General features: G+C 36.4%; 1 protein-coding gene across 1 annotated transcript in view; it reads left to right on the top strand.

Annotated features, from left to right (window-relative positions):
- The window catches only part of LOC124544720 (UDP-glycosyltransferase UGT5-like), a 91,617-nt gene extending 75,456 nt beyond the window's left edge, over positions 1–16,161 (top strand). The window contains exon 6 of the mRNA XM_047123365.1: positions 11,441–16,161. Coding sequence (XP_046979321.1) covers positions 11,441–11,741 — 301 coding nt within the window. The 3' untranslated portion in view covers positions 11,742–16,161. The remainder of the gene's footprint in view (positions 1–11,440) is intronic.
- The last annotated feature ends 3,144 nt before the right edge of the window (positions 16,162–19,305 follow it).

Genomic DNA, 19,305 nt, shown 5'->3' on the forward strand with positions numbered 1-19,305 from the left:
AAAAAATTAAGGAAATATTTTGGTTATTTACACTTACTGTTCATTTGCTGTACTGATTCCTGAGGTAGATCAGAGCAGTGGCCTCTGTTTAATTAAAGAACACTGGTGTAGGATGAAAAACTAAATATTTCTTTAATGCACAACAAGATTTTTAATGTTTTGTTTTTATAAATATTGTGAGGACTACCAACGAGCACAATCCAATCTTTATAAGATAGATTAGCAGCATCTGCAACTGATGCGCCAGATTTGATGAAACTCTCAGCAACATTTACACTCATTGTACTTTTTATATGTCCAACCACAGTGACAACTGATAATATAAGGGATGCAGTTACAACACTTAAAATGTATTACAGCACACAGTATTATTAATTACAGATAAAATAATGCAGAACATGTTACGAGGGTTGACTGAAAAGTAATGTCTCCACCTGGAATCATCGATATGCGGCAGGTACTGGCTTGTTCCGTAGCCTCTTCGCTACAGCTTCAGTTGGCAGGAAGCCTTAGCAATGAATGGTTGTGTTGTTACAGTGTTAAGTGTGGAACCCTGCACAGCCAGTCAGTCAATGTGATTTAAGCAATGTGCAGTCATTGAATTCTTGACAGCAGGAGGTGTCACCCCAAAGGAGATTCATCAGAGAATGAAAACAGTTTATGGTTATTGTGTTGATGTGATTAATGTGTGTCATTGGGAGAGAAAGTTGAAAGATGTTGAGGTGGGAACATGTGACCTGCGTGACAAACAAATAGTTGGATGTCCTGTGACAGCAATCACCAAGTTTTACAAGCAAAATGTTAACAGATTGATTCAGGATGATCATCGTATCACTCAGAGAGAAACTGCAAGCACAATTGGCATTTCACAAGAATGTGTGGGTCACAATATTGCTTTGGCTTTGGTTGGCTATCGGAAGATCTGTGCACGATGGGCACCCCGGATGCTGACTCCTGAAATGAAAGCGCACAGACATGAAATTGGCCGGGAACTCCTCTCATGTTACAAGAATGAAGATGCAGAGTACTCACATCAACACAATCACCGTAACCTGCTTTCATTTTCTGATGGATCTCCTTTGGGGTGACACCTTCTAGTGTCAAGAATTCAATGACTGCACGTTGCTTAAATTGCATTGACCAACTGTCTGCACAGGGTTCCGTGCTTTACACTGTAACAATACAACCATTCAATGCTAAGGCTTCTCGCCAACTGACGTAGAGAAGAGGCTACGGAACAAGCCATTACCTGCCACATACCAATGCTGCCAACTGTTGAAGAGTTACGAGGGTAGAGGCATTACTTTTCAGTCAGCCCTCGTATTATGTGCGAGCTTTCAATAAAAACTCTTTCATACATTTTAGATATCCTCATAAGTGTAGGGCAGAAAATATTTGGCGTGAGGCTGAAGTACTCTTTTTGTATATAGGTTGTAATATACTCATCCAGGACTCACTCTCCTTATAAGGAAACAAAAATTGGCAAGAAATATTTTACTTCCATACCATGAACCATGTTCTATAGCTGTTTGTTGTACATTGATCAGGCAAACACACGGGAATAGATCATTGCATTGATACATAAATCAGACCACTGTTGCACTGGATTACATGTGCACTGCTGCATCACTGGTATGAATACAATGGTTTATCCTGTAACAGTTATCAGACAGTCATGTGATCAACATAACTTGTCAGTTACTTACTTGTATGTTCTGTTGATCATCATTGTGACCTCCTTCTTTCATATGAAAAGAGTCAGTTTTATGCTTATAAAAAATGTTGGATGTACTTCTCTTTAGTTACACTAGGGTCAACACAGACTACACAAACAATTGTCTCCTGCAGTTGTGATGTTCTTGTGTTTCTAGACCTTCTCCAGTTGTAGACTGCAGGTCTAGGTGCCCTGCCCTGGTCTCTCAAAGATGACAGTAAATTGTTTCAGATACCCTCTAGTGGAGCATTTCCATAATCTCTCAATACATGCATTGTGTGGCACAGTCATTCCATACTCTAATCTCTACATCAAATGGGCACATGTCAAATCTTGCACCCAGTTGCATTGCACAGGCAGTTAAGCTCATAATGAATGCTCATCAAGTCTACTGACCACTTAAATAATTGATGCTACATAGTATCGTTATATTGGTGCATGGTAGTAGTAAGTACCAAATGGTCAAGTACAAACTCATACAATATATCGACTGCCAGAAAGAAAGAACTAATTGTTCACACACATCAATTACATCAAAATACTATTTATTATACTGGAACTTGCTCCTTTTCACAATGTAAGTACACACATATGTGCTCCTTCCTAATTCACACACTATACCAGTTCTTTTGTTAGACTTCAGACAACAATAGCAAATTATTTGAAAGCTGGGTGCCAACTAACTCTGAACACAATGTGAGCAACATGTAATACGCTTTCTGTTATTCTGCTTAATATTATATCTACTTGGCACTCAGCCAACCTGTATCATTCTCATAAATGTATCACTTCACTTGGCATGCAGCATTAAGAACCACTTGACACCTCAGCCACCAGTCAAATCTCCTACTCAAAATTACTATAGATCAAAGATGCCGCAGTAAGGCAAAGATACCTACATTTCTCTGCCAATTTAATTTTTTCAAATTTGAGAAAAAAAGAAAATAGGAAAACTAAAGAAACAAAAATAAGCAAGAACTTACAGATAATAAAATTGGAATCACGTAGACAATACCATTCACAAGCATTTCATGTTATTGCAGTCTCAGACAAGTCATTAATTATGTAACACAAATACAAACCACTGTTCAGAGATATGTATATACATCTGTTCAGTTATATGTGCATTAGACAAACTCATTAGATTCATATGATTCCCTGTCTTTTGATTTCTAAATATAGCAGATACAAAAAACACAAAATAAGATTAACCCCCCAGACCACACATCTAGACATGAAACAGGAGTTATTTAATGATTCAGTTGCACAACACCATATTACCAGTCACCTTACACCTTTAGTTCAGATCCATCAACTGAAAGAAAATAGTAGAAGAGCTGACAGACAAAAAAAAAAAAACCACACACACAGCACAAAATACACCTTTTGTTGTGCTTCCACTGTAGACATAAACACTGTCATTTGTGGGTTTGATGATGTGCCGCTCTAGGTCTGCCATAGCAAGTGCATCCCATGTGCCAGTGCAGTAGCCCACATGGTCTTGTTTGTAAACATTAGCTGCTGGCCTGATGTGTGCAGCCTGCTCTGGTGCTTACATCTGATGGTAAGCCAAGCGCACGCACGGAGTCATGTCTGGTGACAGTACGCCAGATGAATGACGTCCCCTTACACCACTATGGTGTTGACATCTGGACATGGCTCACACTGGTGTTTAGTGGAAGAGGGCAGACCTATTACACACCTATACAGTGATCACACCTGGGCACACAGTTGCCCTTAACACTCTGTGTGTTGCAAATGTGAAAAAAAGTGCCTCAGCATCAATTCACAGATAATATTTTGGACACAACAACACTACAGCACAGTGATTTTGGACACAACAACACTACAGCACAGTGCTGCTTGCAGTTTGTCTGCCTTTTTCTTTCTACAACTCTTTCTCACACTGCAAAATAAATTTCATTTCTTCTTCTACTTTTGAAAAACCTTCGAATTGTCTGTCTCATGTGGCTTTCCTATCTCATCCTCATTTCCTTCTTTTTTTTGTTTTTGCCCTGCCTTTTTTCTGTTCACTTTCCTTTTAGGGGATTTTGATCTATTTTCTTCAATTTTGGCACTGTTCTCTGCAGCCTGCTGGGTAATTTCCTCTTCTAGATGCTGTTTCAAAATGCTGTATTTTACCTGATCCATTTGTGCCAGCTTTCCATAATGTTTTTCCATCATACAGTATATCCTCATCAATGCCTTGGTAACACAAGTGGACTTCTTCTCTTTGAATGTAACCAACTGCTCTCCTCTGAATTTTCACAGCATTTTCTCGAAAATGGATCTCTACTTCATATTTTGTCAACCAATCTGCGCTCATAAATCTGGTACTGTTGAAGTCTCCATAATGTACATTTATTTGTCTGTTTTGGTTACACTACAATCCACTGCTTCTATATCTCTTTTTTTTCTTTCACACAGTCTCAGTGACCTAAATTTGTTCTTACTTGGATTTCCTAATCTGTATTGCAGCTGCTTCTTTATTTTGGTTTGGTTCTTATAGTTCCATGTCCAGTTTGGAAATTTCTACTTGATTTTCAATGTCTAAATCTTCACATATGACTGCAACTTTTTATGGTTTCTGTAATATTTGATCACACTTTTTAAAATTCTTCCCACCCTTGTGTTTCTTCTTCCTTCCGCTCCTCCTCCTGTTTTGCCATTAATACCTCTTTATTTTTCTTCTGTTTTTTTCCATTAATGTCTGTAACATCATTATTAAACTCAATGTTACACTTGAACTGATCCTGAACAAGGTGTGCTGCTGCATGTAATACTATCCCCCATTTTAATTTCGGTACTGTCTAAAAATCCTGAGTCTTTAGTACCCTCTTGTTCCACATTACTTTCCTCCTGTTCCTTATTTACATTTCCTAATAGTTAATTTGTGTCCACATGTTGTTGGGTCATGATGGTACTAGCTAAACAATCTCTCCCTTACTTGATTACACATGTGAAACATAATTTTAATACAGTTCACTCCCAATTCTCATATGTTATTTCACTCAAAAGTACAACTGCTTGAATCAGCTGTTTTAATGCAGCCATTCTTGGCAAAACAACATCATTTTTACTTTTCAAAGCCTGGAACTGTTGCTGTTGTATGTTGTTGCATCCTCTTCAATATCAAGGGCTGCTCCACGAACCTCCCCTAGTTTCTTCTGACACCTAAACTGTGTAAAGCATTCCATTTATTTGATTCACTGTTCAAAACCTCAGCCCGCACAGTCTGCTACGCTGTCTCTCTGCTCGACACTGCGTATTGTCCCACCTAGCTTTCTCAGTGTGGGGGATTAGTAATTATCAAGATGTTTGAGTACAAAGTCATACAACATGTCAGTCATCATACAACATGTCAATCATCATAATGAGAGAAATAATTCTTCATATGCAGCAGTTGTATCAGAAACACTACTTATTATGGAATTTTGCTCTTTTTCACAATGTAAGTACCAGGTATACACTCTTTCCTAATACGTGCACCACACCAGTTTTTGTGTTAAACATCAGACAACAGAAGCAAATGACATGGCTGCTAGCCCTACAAGCTGTGTGCCAGCTAACTCTGAGCACAGTGTCAGCAACACACACATATGCTTTCTGTTATTCTACTTGCTCAGCCTACTTTTTATCGTTTACATAAATGTATCGCTGTACAAGGCACACAACTGCGACAACCACCTGGAACTCTGGCTGCCACTTGACTGTACTACCCAACGATTACCATAGTCCAAAGACATCACAGTAAGACAAGTGTACCTTACAATATGTAAGTAAGGCAACAAAAGTGAATGATGTACCAGTATGAACAATAATGTGATCTGTATATCAACAGTACCATGAGTGAGTTGGTACCTATGTTCTGCTGCCACATGTTTCCTGAAATTAATGTTCTGTTAATTGTTGCTGGAAATGATCTCTAAAATGCAAATAAACCACTTTGGAGCCAGGCTCACATCACATTTACTTCTACTTCCACTATGTACAAGAAACATGTCCTACATATTTAGCTGCAGATTTCTGTTACACCCTGTATTTTTTTTACCTTGTTGAGTATGTGATATCATATGCATACAAAGATCCAAGTTATTTAATTCCAGTTAATATTCTCTATTTTGCTTTAATTATATGACTGTCAATTTGCGGAGTTATTGTTGAGTTAAGGCCTAATCACTGTGTGTAATCACAGCTCACGTACAATAATTCTAATACAGTACACTAAATAATGTGCCCCATAAACTTATGACAAGCATTACAAATTCAGAGAATATTATTTTTGAATCCCTGTTATCACCAGACATTTAAAAAAAATCCAAATTTTAGCAAGACCTTACATTTGTAAGGTACATGTATGGCTTAATTCAGAATATAATGAGAATGGTAACTGAGATACCTGTTGCAGTCGTGAACCAGCTTTTTAATACCAAATTCTTTTTTAGGATAAATCCAGACAACAGGTTCCCCTGCCTAAAGAGCAGCTTAAAAAATACTGAAGCAAACACTCACAAGACAGATTTTAACACTTCAAATATCACATGTACCAGATGTTACAAAGAAAAACAAATCATTGGAAGGAGTAACATGGGGTATTTCACAGACTTAACAATCCTCCATCAAAACATGCAATCAATAAAAAATAAAACACAGCTATTAGAAATTGAGCTCCAATCTTCGAACTGCACAGTAGTTTATGTTACTGAGCACTGGTGTAGAGACACAGAAATCCAACATGTAGCATTATTATTGTATGAAATGGGCAGACTCTTACTTTAGAACTACTTCGAGGGGTGGAGGATCATGCATTTATATCAGAAAAGGAACACAGTTCAAATCAAGACCTAACCTCCATAAAGTAAGTGAAGACAAACACTTTGAAATATCGGCTATTGAATTAACAGGGATTAAAATCACCAAGAAATTAACCATTTTGTGTGTGTATAGATTTCCAAGTGGTAGTGTGGACACTTTTTTCAATAAATTAACAGAAGTTCTAGATAAAGTCCGAAATACAGAGGTCAGCATAATTCTGTGTGGTGACATGAACATCAACACTAAAATGATAAATGAATCCAGCAGCACCCTCATAAATATCCCTCAGAGTTTTGGCATGTCCCTATTGGTCAATAGTGCAACAAGGGTTACTACAATGACTTCATCAGTAATTAACTATGTGGCCACAAATATGGACAGGGAAAAATGTGATGTAGCTGTAAAAGATCTCGGATTATCAGACCCTCTCTGTCAAATAACAACAGTAAAATCAGGTATTGAATCATTCCGTGAACTTCAAGCCTACAAATGACATCTATCAGAAATCAAAATAAAAGATTTTTCAAAAGAACTAGCAAAACAAAGCTGGGATGAAGTGTATAAGGAAACCAATGTGAATAAGAAAGTCTCTAAATTCTCTACATTATTTAAACTGAACTTTGAAAAGGCATTTCCAAAAGTATGCTTGTCTGTATCAACATCACACAAAAACAGATGGATAACAGCAGGTATTAAGAAATCCTTCTTAACACTTAAATACCTCAGCTTCATGAAAAAGGGTCGCAATTATCCAGAATTCTTAAATTTCTATCATAGATACAAAAAGATTTATAGTAAGGTGCTGATAGCTGCAAAAAAGTCATTCAATGACAAAATAATATATAATGCAGAGAATAAAAGCAAAGTGGTCTGGGATGCTACAAAAAAGGAAACGGAGAGAGGCAAAGAAATGCAGAATAACATACTACTGTGGGAGAGGGATAAGGTAGTAAAAGATCCACAGCATTTAGCAAACTATGTAAATGAGCATTTTTCAATTATTGCAGAGAAGTTACAGCAAACATTCCCCCAAACAAATATAACACCTGTAAATAATGTTGCACTAAATACAATGATGTTACTTCCAACCACAGAGAATGAAGTCAATAAAACTGTTCCAAAACTAAAAAATAAAAAGTCAGTAGTCTAAGATGAAGCACCAATGGGTGTACTAAAACAATGCATAGAGATTATACAAGGCCCTTAACAAAAATAATAAATGAATCCTTCACATCAGGGACATTTCCAGAGCAGTTAAAATACGCAAGAGTTGTACGTTTGCTTAAGAATGAAAATGTAGAAGACATAGCAAATTACCAGCTCATTTCCCTGCTGTCACCATTCTAAAAAATAATAGAAGCAGTTATGAAAGACAGATTAATGAATTACCTGAATAAATACAATGTTTTAAGTGACTCACAGGTATGTTTCCGAAGTGGCAAAAATACAGAGTCAGCCATAGTAGAATACCCAAAAGTTATACTTGATGCTCTTGATAAAGATGAGTGTGTCACAGGCATATTTCTGGATCTTTATAAGGCATTTGATACAGTCGACCACAAGATTCTATTAAATAAATAAGAATCATTATGAATAAAAGGGGTAGATAACGGCTGGTTTCGATCATACCTAGCAGATAGAATACAAAGAGTAGAGATAACACATACTTCAAATAGATCTAAACATTTTGTAAAACACTTATCAGAACCAAAATACATTAATATAGGGGTTCTGCAAGGTAGCATATTAGGGCCAATACTGTTCCTGATATACATCAATGACTTTCCCAGTACTGTTACTCATGGTAAAAAAATTCTCTTCACTGATGACAGCAATATTATTGCCACTGAAAAAACAAGAATGCTCCTCACAGAGAAAGCAAATGAAACTCTCAAGGAAGTTTACCATTGGTTATTAAACAATAAAGTAACAATGAACATAATGAAAACTAATGCCATGAATTTCAGTTTACAGAGGTAAAATGACAATGTTAAATTAAATGAAGATGGCACTTCTATAGATTGTGTCACAAATGCAAAATTTCTAGGAATGAATATTGATTCTCAGTTGAAGTGGCATGAACACACAAAGGTACTTGCAAACAGAATGTCATCAGCATTTTATGCCCTTAGAATCCTATCATCAGTGTGTAACATGTAGTGTTTTTTAGTTACGTATTGTCCGTATGTACACTCAATTCTTAGCTATGGCATTCTGTTTTGGGTAACAAATGCACAAAATATGAACACAATTTTCAAACTTTAGAAAAGAGCCATAAGAATAATAACCAAAAATAGTAGTCGACCTCATTGTAAAGATCTGTTCAAAACACTAGGGATTTTAACTGCACCATGTGAATACATTTACCAGTCAGTTGTACATATCAAAAATAACATTGGTAATTACTGCACAAGCAGATCTGTCCATGGCCATGGAACAAGAGCTAGACTCAACTTACATTTACCAAGAAAAAATACACATAAAATTCAAAACAGCATTTTCTACCAAGGAATAAAACTGTACAATAAATTACCAAAGAGATGAAAGAAATTGCAAAAATACACTTATTTAAAAAGGCAGCTAAAAAGTACCTGTTATGCAATACATTTTATACATTGAAGTATTACTTAGCTAAAACAAAGTAGGGGTATGGTAAAAAATGTAATACAAATAAATAATAATAATTATTATAAAACATCCAGCATTCCACACAACACCTTCACACTATTTTTTTCCTTCTTTTTTCCTTTTCTATAAATATTTACGCCCAAGCTATGCAGAGCACAACACTAACACCTCTTCCTCTTTCTCAGCTCAACATCTCACTTATTATAGAGGGATGCTGACTCAGTTTTTCAGGAGAGCAAATGGGAAGTTGTGGTACAGAAAATGGCCCAGATATCACCGGTATTGTGTGTGTGTGTGTGTGTGTGTGTGTGTGTAGTGAGTGAAGTGTTATGAAACAATGTGTGTATAGTGTGTGCAGTGACTGATAGTGAGTACAAATTAGCTTATTTTAAATTGGTCTAAACATGTATATACTTTGACATGTCCTATATCCTTGTAAAAAGAGATCAATGGGTGAATAAAGATACTATTACTACTAAATGCAAAAAAAATTGTCACCTTTGTCATACGCCATGCTGTGATGAATAGCGAGACCTGGGTTTCTTTAAAAACTTTTGAAATCAGAGCCACAAGGACAGATGCACACTCTCTGCCTCGGCAAGGCAAGAAAGGTCTAACAGTCATAAGCTGAAAGTAATAATCAAAATAAATAATATTGTGAAAAATGTGATACATTGTTAAAAGCAAATGGTCAGGTTAGGTTTATTCAGAAGATGTTCTGCTTTACTCACCCTATGGTCTGTAGCTGACCCTGAATGAGCCTCATGCTTTCCTAGAGAAGAAGTAGTAAGGATGTTGGTGCTTTATATCAAATAAGGAATCATATAAATGACGTGTGGAGACTCACAAGGGCCTAAGTACACTGTTTGTTGATTTTAAGACTGCAGCATGTTTATCTAGTGGTGAACCAATTTTGTGAGTGCTGTATCACTATATATATGAACATTAGTGAAAAGCTGTGTCACCAATTTCTCTGGTATTCACTTCCATAAGGGCCCAAAACACAAGTTTTATTTGTTCCAGGAATGCTCTCTGGCTATAATGTTGCCCAATTCTTCAAAAAAGCTGAAAGCTCATGAAGAAATATCCCACCAGAATGTCACATTCCAAGATTTATGCATTCCAGTCTGTAAAATGGATGCCAAGGATTTCAGAACATGTAAAAGTCTTACCAACCTCACTAGGAAACCAAAACTTGTTTGTGGTAACAATGTACATTTCACAAATTTTACAAAGGTGAAGTTTCCAACAGCTTGCTATGAACTCTTGTTTAAAGTAACGTGTTCTGTATTGGAGTTGTAGAAGTCCACAATTTTCTTCAAGTAACAATGAGAGAGACGAGAATTTGTCTTTTCCCACAGTTTGTAGATGTCTTGCAAAATCTAGTCCACAAATACTTAGGTGGAAGGCAAATCTCAACCTCAAAACATAAAGACTAAAAAAAATGACTAGATCAAACTTGAAACACACAGAGTTAAAAAAAAACTGCTAGATTTCATGCCCAAAGTGAACAGACAGTTTCATCTGAACCTCAAGTCGGAGATTGTGCTCCTTGAAAATGGTGATATTGAAGACCATGAAGTATTGGCATGTGTTGTAATCGTGTGTATGGTGCATTTAGTACCTGTTCTTTATGTTCTGTTCCTAGTTTCACATTAATTACAAACCACACAGCAGTCAAAAGACACCATTGCCACTTGCTTATATATGAAACTTTCCAGATCAAGATTAATAATAATCCTAAATATTAACAAAAATTTCATATGTAAAATGGGTACATGATCTTTTTTTAGAAAATATAAGATGTTGAGACCTGTTTAATAAACAAGTTGAATCTATGATAGTGACTGTTTGCCAAAAATCTGATTTTCTCAAATGTCTATTTTTCTCAAAACTTTGTTTCTGCATTTTGGGTCCTTACGTTTCTCAGTTCCTCAAATCTATCACTGTGTGAGTTAGCACAAAGGAAAAACAACCTTCTTTGTAGATTTCTTGGAATGTTGGTACGTGGCTAAGGCATGAGCCTCAGCTGTCGAGGTGATTATGTTGATGTGTTTCTGACGGATATACTGTTGGTAAAATCTTGCTGAGAGTCACATCTCTCTTTAGCTTAGGCCCTTCAGAATTTTAAGAAAATATTCTCACAGCCCCGCCCAAGTACCAAACTATTCTAACTGACAACGTGCCATTTATGTAAAATTATTTGTAATTGTTTCACCTTTCTGAGCTATGCAGTAGAAATTAATGTAATGCCTGCATTCAGTAGCTGCTTTATCTCTGCAGTTACAGAGACAGGGCACAGAAGCTGTCACGCCTCTTTCATGACCGGCCGAGGCCAGCTCTGGAGGAAGCCATCTACTGGACCGAGTACGTCATCAGGCACAATGGTGCACGCCACTTGAGATCTGCAGCCATGGATCTCACCTGGTATCAGTATTTACTTTTAGATGTCATAGCCATGCTACTGGCTGTGGGATTTGTAGCCCTTCTTACAGCTGTCTTCATTATTAGGGCAGTTGTAAGGCTATTTGCTGGGAGAAAGACTAATGGTGGACAGAAGAAGAAACGGGGTAAGAAAGATTGAAACACTACACAGCTGCTTTAACAGGCAGCATGTTGGAATCTGTCATCACATTACTGTACAACTGTATTTGATTTGCATACACACAGCCATATATCCTGAAATATCATGTGGACATTATTACTGATGAAAACATAAATGTGATATTTGAAAAGTGATATTCAGCAACTAGTGCAGTTCTGTTTATGTTTGAAACCTCAGTCAGCTTCTGTGATATGTATAAGGTTAACTTAACGAGGCATGCATATATACGTCTTAAGTAATGCAGTGAGTTACAGTGGACAATGTCAGGACATTATTCTCATGCCTTAAGTCTAAGTTGTTTAAATATTATGTACTACTGTGATGAATTTGAACCTGTCAGATATAACCTTATCATTTTTTTTAATTCACTGCAGTACCTGCACTGCAAACAGTAAATTTATTATAGAAATTCTAACTGCAACTTATATGATATCATAAGACAGATTGATGTGTGTCTGAATTTCATTCAGTCAGGTACCAATCTAAGAAAATTTACTCTGTTACTCACTGAAATAAAATAAAATTATTAATATAAAATACTCCTTAAGTACCAATCAGTATCCAAATGTCTCACAATTGCCAATGCCTTAAAAATAGTAGTCAGTTAACTAGGTTCAAATTCTTGCAACATTCTGATCTTATCACAGTTACAAAATGCCATTTTTGTGAAGAAGACATAACAAAGAGCTAGAGTATGATTTTACAGACCCCAATGCAAGATTAAACCAATGTACTCATGTAAAGGAATTAGATCAATTGACTGTGTCTGTCCTCTTTTGTTTGTTTAATTACATACTCTGCACATTAGGCACATGATTTACTGTCAAAGACATAGTATTAATGTTTGAAACACTGGTAGTGTGTTCTTTGTAATGATTGGCAGTAAGTAATAGACTACCTGTAAAGCCAAAATGCTGGATGGGTAACAGGTGCCTGAGCCTAGTAAAAACTGTTAGGTTTTCAAATGTCCTTTTCTTCATTAGACAGTTTTCCGATATAATCCATTTTTTCCAAAACTGGCTGGTGATATGACCTCTTAAAAACTCATTAACTATCATCCCAGACTTTACTTCACTTTAACAATCTGGGTTCACTTTTGTACATGTCTGTTGGAGATGTTATCAACAAGTAGTATTTTGTTCCTTTATTTTTTTTATCTGTCAAATCTTGTACATTTCACATGAGTATTCATAAATCTTACGCATATATAGTTCATTCACTCATGTACATCTTTGTCTACCTCTACACCTACACTCTGCAAACCACCGTGAGGTGCATGGCAGACGGCATGTCCTATTTTACCAGTTTTAGGGTTTATTCCTTCCATTCACGTAAGGTGTGTGGGAAGAATGACTGTTTGAATGCCTCTGTGGGTGCAGTAATTATTCTAATCTTATTCTCATAATTCCTGCATGAGCGATATGTCAGGGACTGTAGTATATTCCAAATCATCATTTAAAGCTGGTTTTCAGAATTTTGTAAATAGGCTTCCCTGGGATAGTTTATGTCTGTCTTCAAGAGTCTTCCAATTTAGTTCCTTCAATATCTCAGTGACACTCACCCATGGATTAAACAAACCTGTCGCCATTCATGCTTTCCTTCTCTGTATACATTCTACGTCACCTGTAGTCCTATTCGGTACAGCTTCCCCATACTTAAGCAAAATTCTAGAACCACTTGCATGTGTGATTTTCAAGCAATCTCTTCTGTAGTATGACTGCACTTCCCCAGTATTCTACCAATAAACCGAAGTCTACCACCTGCGTTACCTACGACTGAACCTGTGTGATCATTCCATTTCATATCCCTACAAAGTGCTACACCCACATATTTGTATGAGTTGGCTGATTCCAACAATGACTCATTGATATTATAGTCATAGGATAATGCACAGTTTCAGTTAGTGAAGTGCACAATTTCATATCTCTGAAAGTTTAAAGCAAGTTCCAATCTTTGCACTACTTTGAAATATCAAAATCTGACTGAATATTTATGCAGCTTCTTTTGGATAGTACTTCATTACAAATAACTACATCATCTGCAAAAAGCCAGACTTTACTATTAATACTGCCTGCAAGGTCAATAATACATAACATGAACAGCAAGGGTCCCAACACACTACCCAGGGCACAACCAAAGTTACTTGTCTATCTGATGATGACTCTCCATCCAAGATAACATACTGTGTCCTCCCTACCAAAAAGTAATCGATCCAGTCACAAATTTTGCTTAATACCCCATATGACCATACTTTACACAATAAGTGTGGGTGTGCTTTTCAGAAATCAAGACTTACTGCATCTACCTGACTCCCCGGATCCAAAGCTTTCAGTGTGTCATGTGAGAAAAGTGAGTTGGGTTTCATATGATCAATGTTTTCAGAATACATTCAGGTTGACATTCAGGAGGTCATTCTGTTCAGGATAACTCATTATGTTTAAGCTTAGAATATGTTCTCAGATATGACAAACAGAGCAAGGGAAAGACGACTATCTGTATACCTCTGTATGAGCCCTAGTTTCTCTCATCCTGTCTTTATGGTCCTAATGCAAGCTGTACATTGGCGGCAGTAGAATCGGTCAACATTTGGCCTCAAATGTTCGTTCTCTGAATTTCCTCATTAATTCCTTGCAAAAATAGCTTTGTCTTTCCTTCAGGGATTCCCATTTGAGTTCATGAAGCATCTCCTTGATATTTTTGTGCTGATCAAATCTACTGACAAATCTAGCAGCGTGCCTCTGAATTGCATCAACTTCTTCCTTTAATCCTAACCAGGTGGCAATCCCAAACACTACAGCAGTACTCAAGAATGGGCTGCACAAACATTCTATACGTCATCCCCTTTATAGATAATCTACACTTTACTAAAACCTTCCCAATAAAATGAAGACAAGCATTCACCTTTCGTATTACCAACCTGCTGTGCTCATTCCACTTTATATCACTTTCCAATGCTATGCATAGATATTTCATCGATGTGACTGTGTCAAGTCACACACTATTAATGCTGTATTCGAATGTTGCAGTATTGTTTTTCCCACTCACTGACATTAACTTACATTTTTCTACATTCAGAGAAAGTGTCTATTCACCACACCAACTAGAAATTTTGTCTAAATAACCTTGTATCCTTCCACAGTTTGTCATTATTGACACCTGCCCATACACCACAGCATCATTGGAGGTGAAGAAAAGTAAATTGGTGTTTCAAACAACACATGCCACATGCTGCCCATCTTCAGTTAAAGCTGCTTCTTCTTAATCCTTTAATGCTGTAATCCATCACTTCACGTGCCACTGAAAGCAACAAAGGCAGCCACATGAGACACCAACGAAAACATGCCCTCACTGTGAGGCAAAACAAAATTTTTACACTACATGGTGTTATCAGTGTAAAGTCATAAAATATAATCTCTCCAATCAATGTTTCAGTTCCTTACATCTTTTATTAATTTATTTTCTGGTGTTTTTTAGTTGAGTAACATATATATACAGATCTTCACTGAAGCAGCTAATTCTGGCTGTATTTCTCTTAATTCTTCTGCTGTTTCTAGACTGAGTTTGATAATGAATAACATTAAAGGTACAGTGGATAGCAAATATAAAACTGAATTACAGTAGTGCCACAGGAAAAACAATGACTCAACTGCCCACCACACAATATGGAACAGCATTTACAGCATTTATTACTGTTGAAGATAGCTGGATGCCCCTTTTTAGCATGGGGATGTAGTAACATCTATTCATTTTCATTAATACTTTGTTTTTGTGAAAAATACTACCATGCAATAATTTAAAAGTTAAAGCATAACAGTCAACTTAAATACATTCTTCAACTCAGCCAGTGCTAGTCCTAACTCCAAATCCAAATATGAATATGCACTTTATTTTGTGTCTGACTGATTGTCTGTCTGATGACATTACTTTATACATTGGTATTTGCCTGTATGGATGATTCCATATTGTGTGAGACTACACCTTGTGGCTGTATCCAATAGTGAAGGGTAACCAATAGATGTGAGGGCCTAGTGCATCAAGCAAGCAATGTGGTGCTGTGACAGCATGACTCTAAGTTACTTATTAGTCAATCCATTGTTAAATTAGGATGTGCACCAATTTATCAATGACTTGGTGCATCATAACAAAATATGGGGGTCCCTCACATGCTGCCAGTTCTATATGTATGCAAATCCTGTTGATAAGATATTGATTGAACCTGTTTAACATGTAAAAATAAGAATGAAGTCATAAAAAACATACTATGGATATACCTAAAGAAGTACTGAAAATGAAATGTTATAGAAATGGTCGTCAAACCGTAGAATTAGAGATAGGGAATATGAATCTGCAATCAGATTTGGTCTAGGCAGCATTATAATAAAGTAAACCACGTTTAGTACTGATGTTTCTGTTATTTACATTAATTATCATGATCTTTTTAACTTATGAACTGACTCAGGCTATTTGAGACTCTACTTTGACAGACAGTTTGACAGTTTCAGCAAGCTCATTCTAAAATGCATTTAAAACGCTCTGGTATTTCAGTTCTCTCATAAATATAGCTATTTAAGCAAATAGTAAGGGCTGTATTGGTACAGGGGCGTATTAAACACCAAACAGTCAAGTACAAAGTCATACAGCATGTCAAATCAGAGACAGAAGTAATCCTTCACACACAGCAATTTTACCAACACACTGTTTGAAATCTGCTCTTTTCGCCACATAAGTGTGCTGCTATACGCTCTTACAAGTATGTATCAACTCTGGCATCAAGCAATAACAGTGAATTATATGACTGCTAGTCCTAAGAGCCATGCACTAACTCCTCTGAACACAATATTTCCAACATATATGTATACTTTGTTATTCTACTTAATATTTTCATACTTGGAACTCAGCCTACTTTTTACTGTTCCGAGAAATGCATCACTTTACTAGCAACCAGTTAACATTCCAGCCACCACTTGACTTAGCTACTCAAAGATTACTATAGTCCAAATACATCACAGTAAGTCAAGGATACCTTACAAAATACAACAACTCCACTCTTCAAAGATAATGACAAAAAAAAGAAAAGCCAACTTTGAAGTAAACATTGCTATCAAAACGTTTTTTGAAGTACATTTGCATAACAATACTGCTAAGCCCCTTTGTTTAAAGTCCAGACTAAAGAACCAAGACAATGAAGATATCAACATCTGCATAAATAAGTGCATACCAGAAAAGTTTAAATACATAAAACTATTTGGGATAATAATCAATGACAATGTAAATTGTGATAACCTCCCAAAATATACAGGGTGTATCAAAACGAATCATCTGATTTGGCATGTCTATATTTCTGAAACCAATAAACATATACAATGAACTTTTTTTTTGGTGAATGAGAAACTCCAAAAAAAATTTTTTTTTCATATCTTTTCGTAGGTGTTCAATATGTCCTCCTTGAGATGTACAGCGTATGTCAATGTGGTATTCAAATTGCCTGCACACTACAGCAAACATGTCTTCAGTTACAGTTTCCACAGCTACTGTTATGCAATGTCTCAGTTCATTCATTGTTGATGGTAGAAGAAGCACATAGAGTCTTTTATAAACCCCCACAAGAAATAACCTCATACAGTCAGGTCCTGTGACCTCGGAGGCCAGTAATGTAAGGCTGAATCATTTGGTCCAGTGCAACTGATCCATTGTTCAGTAATCCTTTGATTTAAAAATTCCTGCACTTCCAGATGTCAGTGTGGTGGTGCCCCATCCTGTTGGTAAATGAAGCCATTTTTAAGGGGGGATGTGACGGAAAATGTAAACATTTACTTAAAAAATCATGGCAGCCATATTTATTAATGTACAAATCTAAAATTTTGCAAGTGTAAAGCAAAAGAGCTTTGTTTTAATGGAAAAATATAATAAAATATGCAGGATTAATATTTTGCCAGAAATTTGATTTTTTAATTTTTTTACTGTATTTTTTATAAAAAACAATAACTCAAATTCTGAACATCCAACTAATCTGAAAATTTTATTGTAATGTCCTGAGAAGGTTATAAGAGCACTGAACAACAGTTATTAATTAATGGTAGTGACTGTATCATTAACAGGGTTTTTAATTTTACACATCCAAAATTAACTTTTTTGTCTACATACAAGCATCTAAAAATTGGAATGTAATTGCAGGATCTTGTATTTTTTAGTTCCAGGGAGACAGCAACACGTTGCAAACAGTTCCTGAAAATTTCATAGGATTAGCACATATATTTTTTGAGAAAAGGCTTCCAATAATGTAAAAAATGTAATACAGAGAAAATGAGGTTCAAAGATTTTCTTCTCATACTTCTACATGTAATAAGCGTACCTCAATTTTAAAATCATCCTTACTGATACTCCTCAATCTCCAGGTTTCTCTTCTTTTCTCTTCGAATCTGCATATAATCTAAATTAAATTATTGGGGCTTTTATTTGCATTTTGTGTCTTTCCATAAGCACACATCCTCAATAAATCAGGGTTTGCAAGAAACCTGAATGTGTTGCATTCATAACAATTACTGGTAATGAGTATTTATTTGAATGTCTCATTTCTGTTGTTGAACTTACACCAATCATCTTTCGGAATCACAGAAGCGTCAGATTCCATCCGTCTGCTTTGCCCCACGGCGTCACCAATATGGCGGAAACAACCATTCTCAACGTCTCCAATATGGCACCTATGACGTCATTACATAAACACAACAAACAGAAAATATATATGAAACCAACAAACACATCTCCCTCCAGAAATATAATCAAACTAATGGGACCAGCGTGGGAAATTGGGTGTTTTTGGATGGTGAGAAATTAAATATCAACACATACAGACATTCACCACTATCCCAAACCACACAAAACGACATAACAACACCACAAAATTCCCAAACTCCGCTACACTTACAGTATTGACAGGAATCAGTCACTTCCCTTTACCCACATAGCTCAACTGCAACTGTCGATACCACAAAATAAAAACCAACTAGAATGAAATTTTCACTCTGCAGCGGAGTGTGCACTGATATGAAACTTCCTGGCAGATTAAACTGTGTGCCAGGCCCAAAAATTATAATCGCACCACAACTATGGATACCACAGAACCAACACCTAAAACAACAAAAACTGGAATCTGACACTTCCCTTGACCTATATAGGTCAACAACAGCTCATGATACCAAAACACAAATAGCTACGATGACAAATTGGAGCCACGCGGTATTAGCCGAGCGGTCCAAGGCGCTCCAGTCATGGACTGTGCGGCTGGTCCCGGCAAAAGTTCGAGTCCTCCCTCGGGAGTGGATGTGTGTGTTTGTCCTTAGGATAATTTAGGTTAAGTAGAGTGTAAGCTTAGGGAATGATGACCTTAGCAGTTAATTCCCATAAGATTTCACACCCATTTTGAACAATTTGGAATCTGACACTTCCCATGACCTATATAGCTCAAATACAACTGATGATACCAAAAAATTGGAGTCGAGTACTTCCCCTAAGATACATAAATCAACTGCAAGTGCTGTTACCA

Source organism: Schistocerca americana, chromosome 8 (assembly GCF_021461395.2).
Source record: "Schistocerca americana isolate TAMUIC-IGC-003095 chromosome 8, iqSchAmer2.1, whole genome shotgun sequence".
NCBI classification, from domain to species: Eukaryota; Metazoa; Arthropoda; class Insecta; order Orthoptera; family Acrididae; genus Schistocerca; species Schistocerca americana.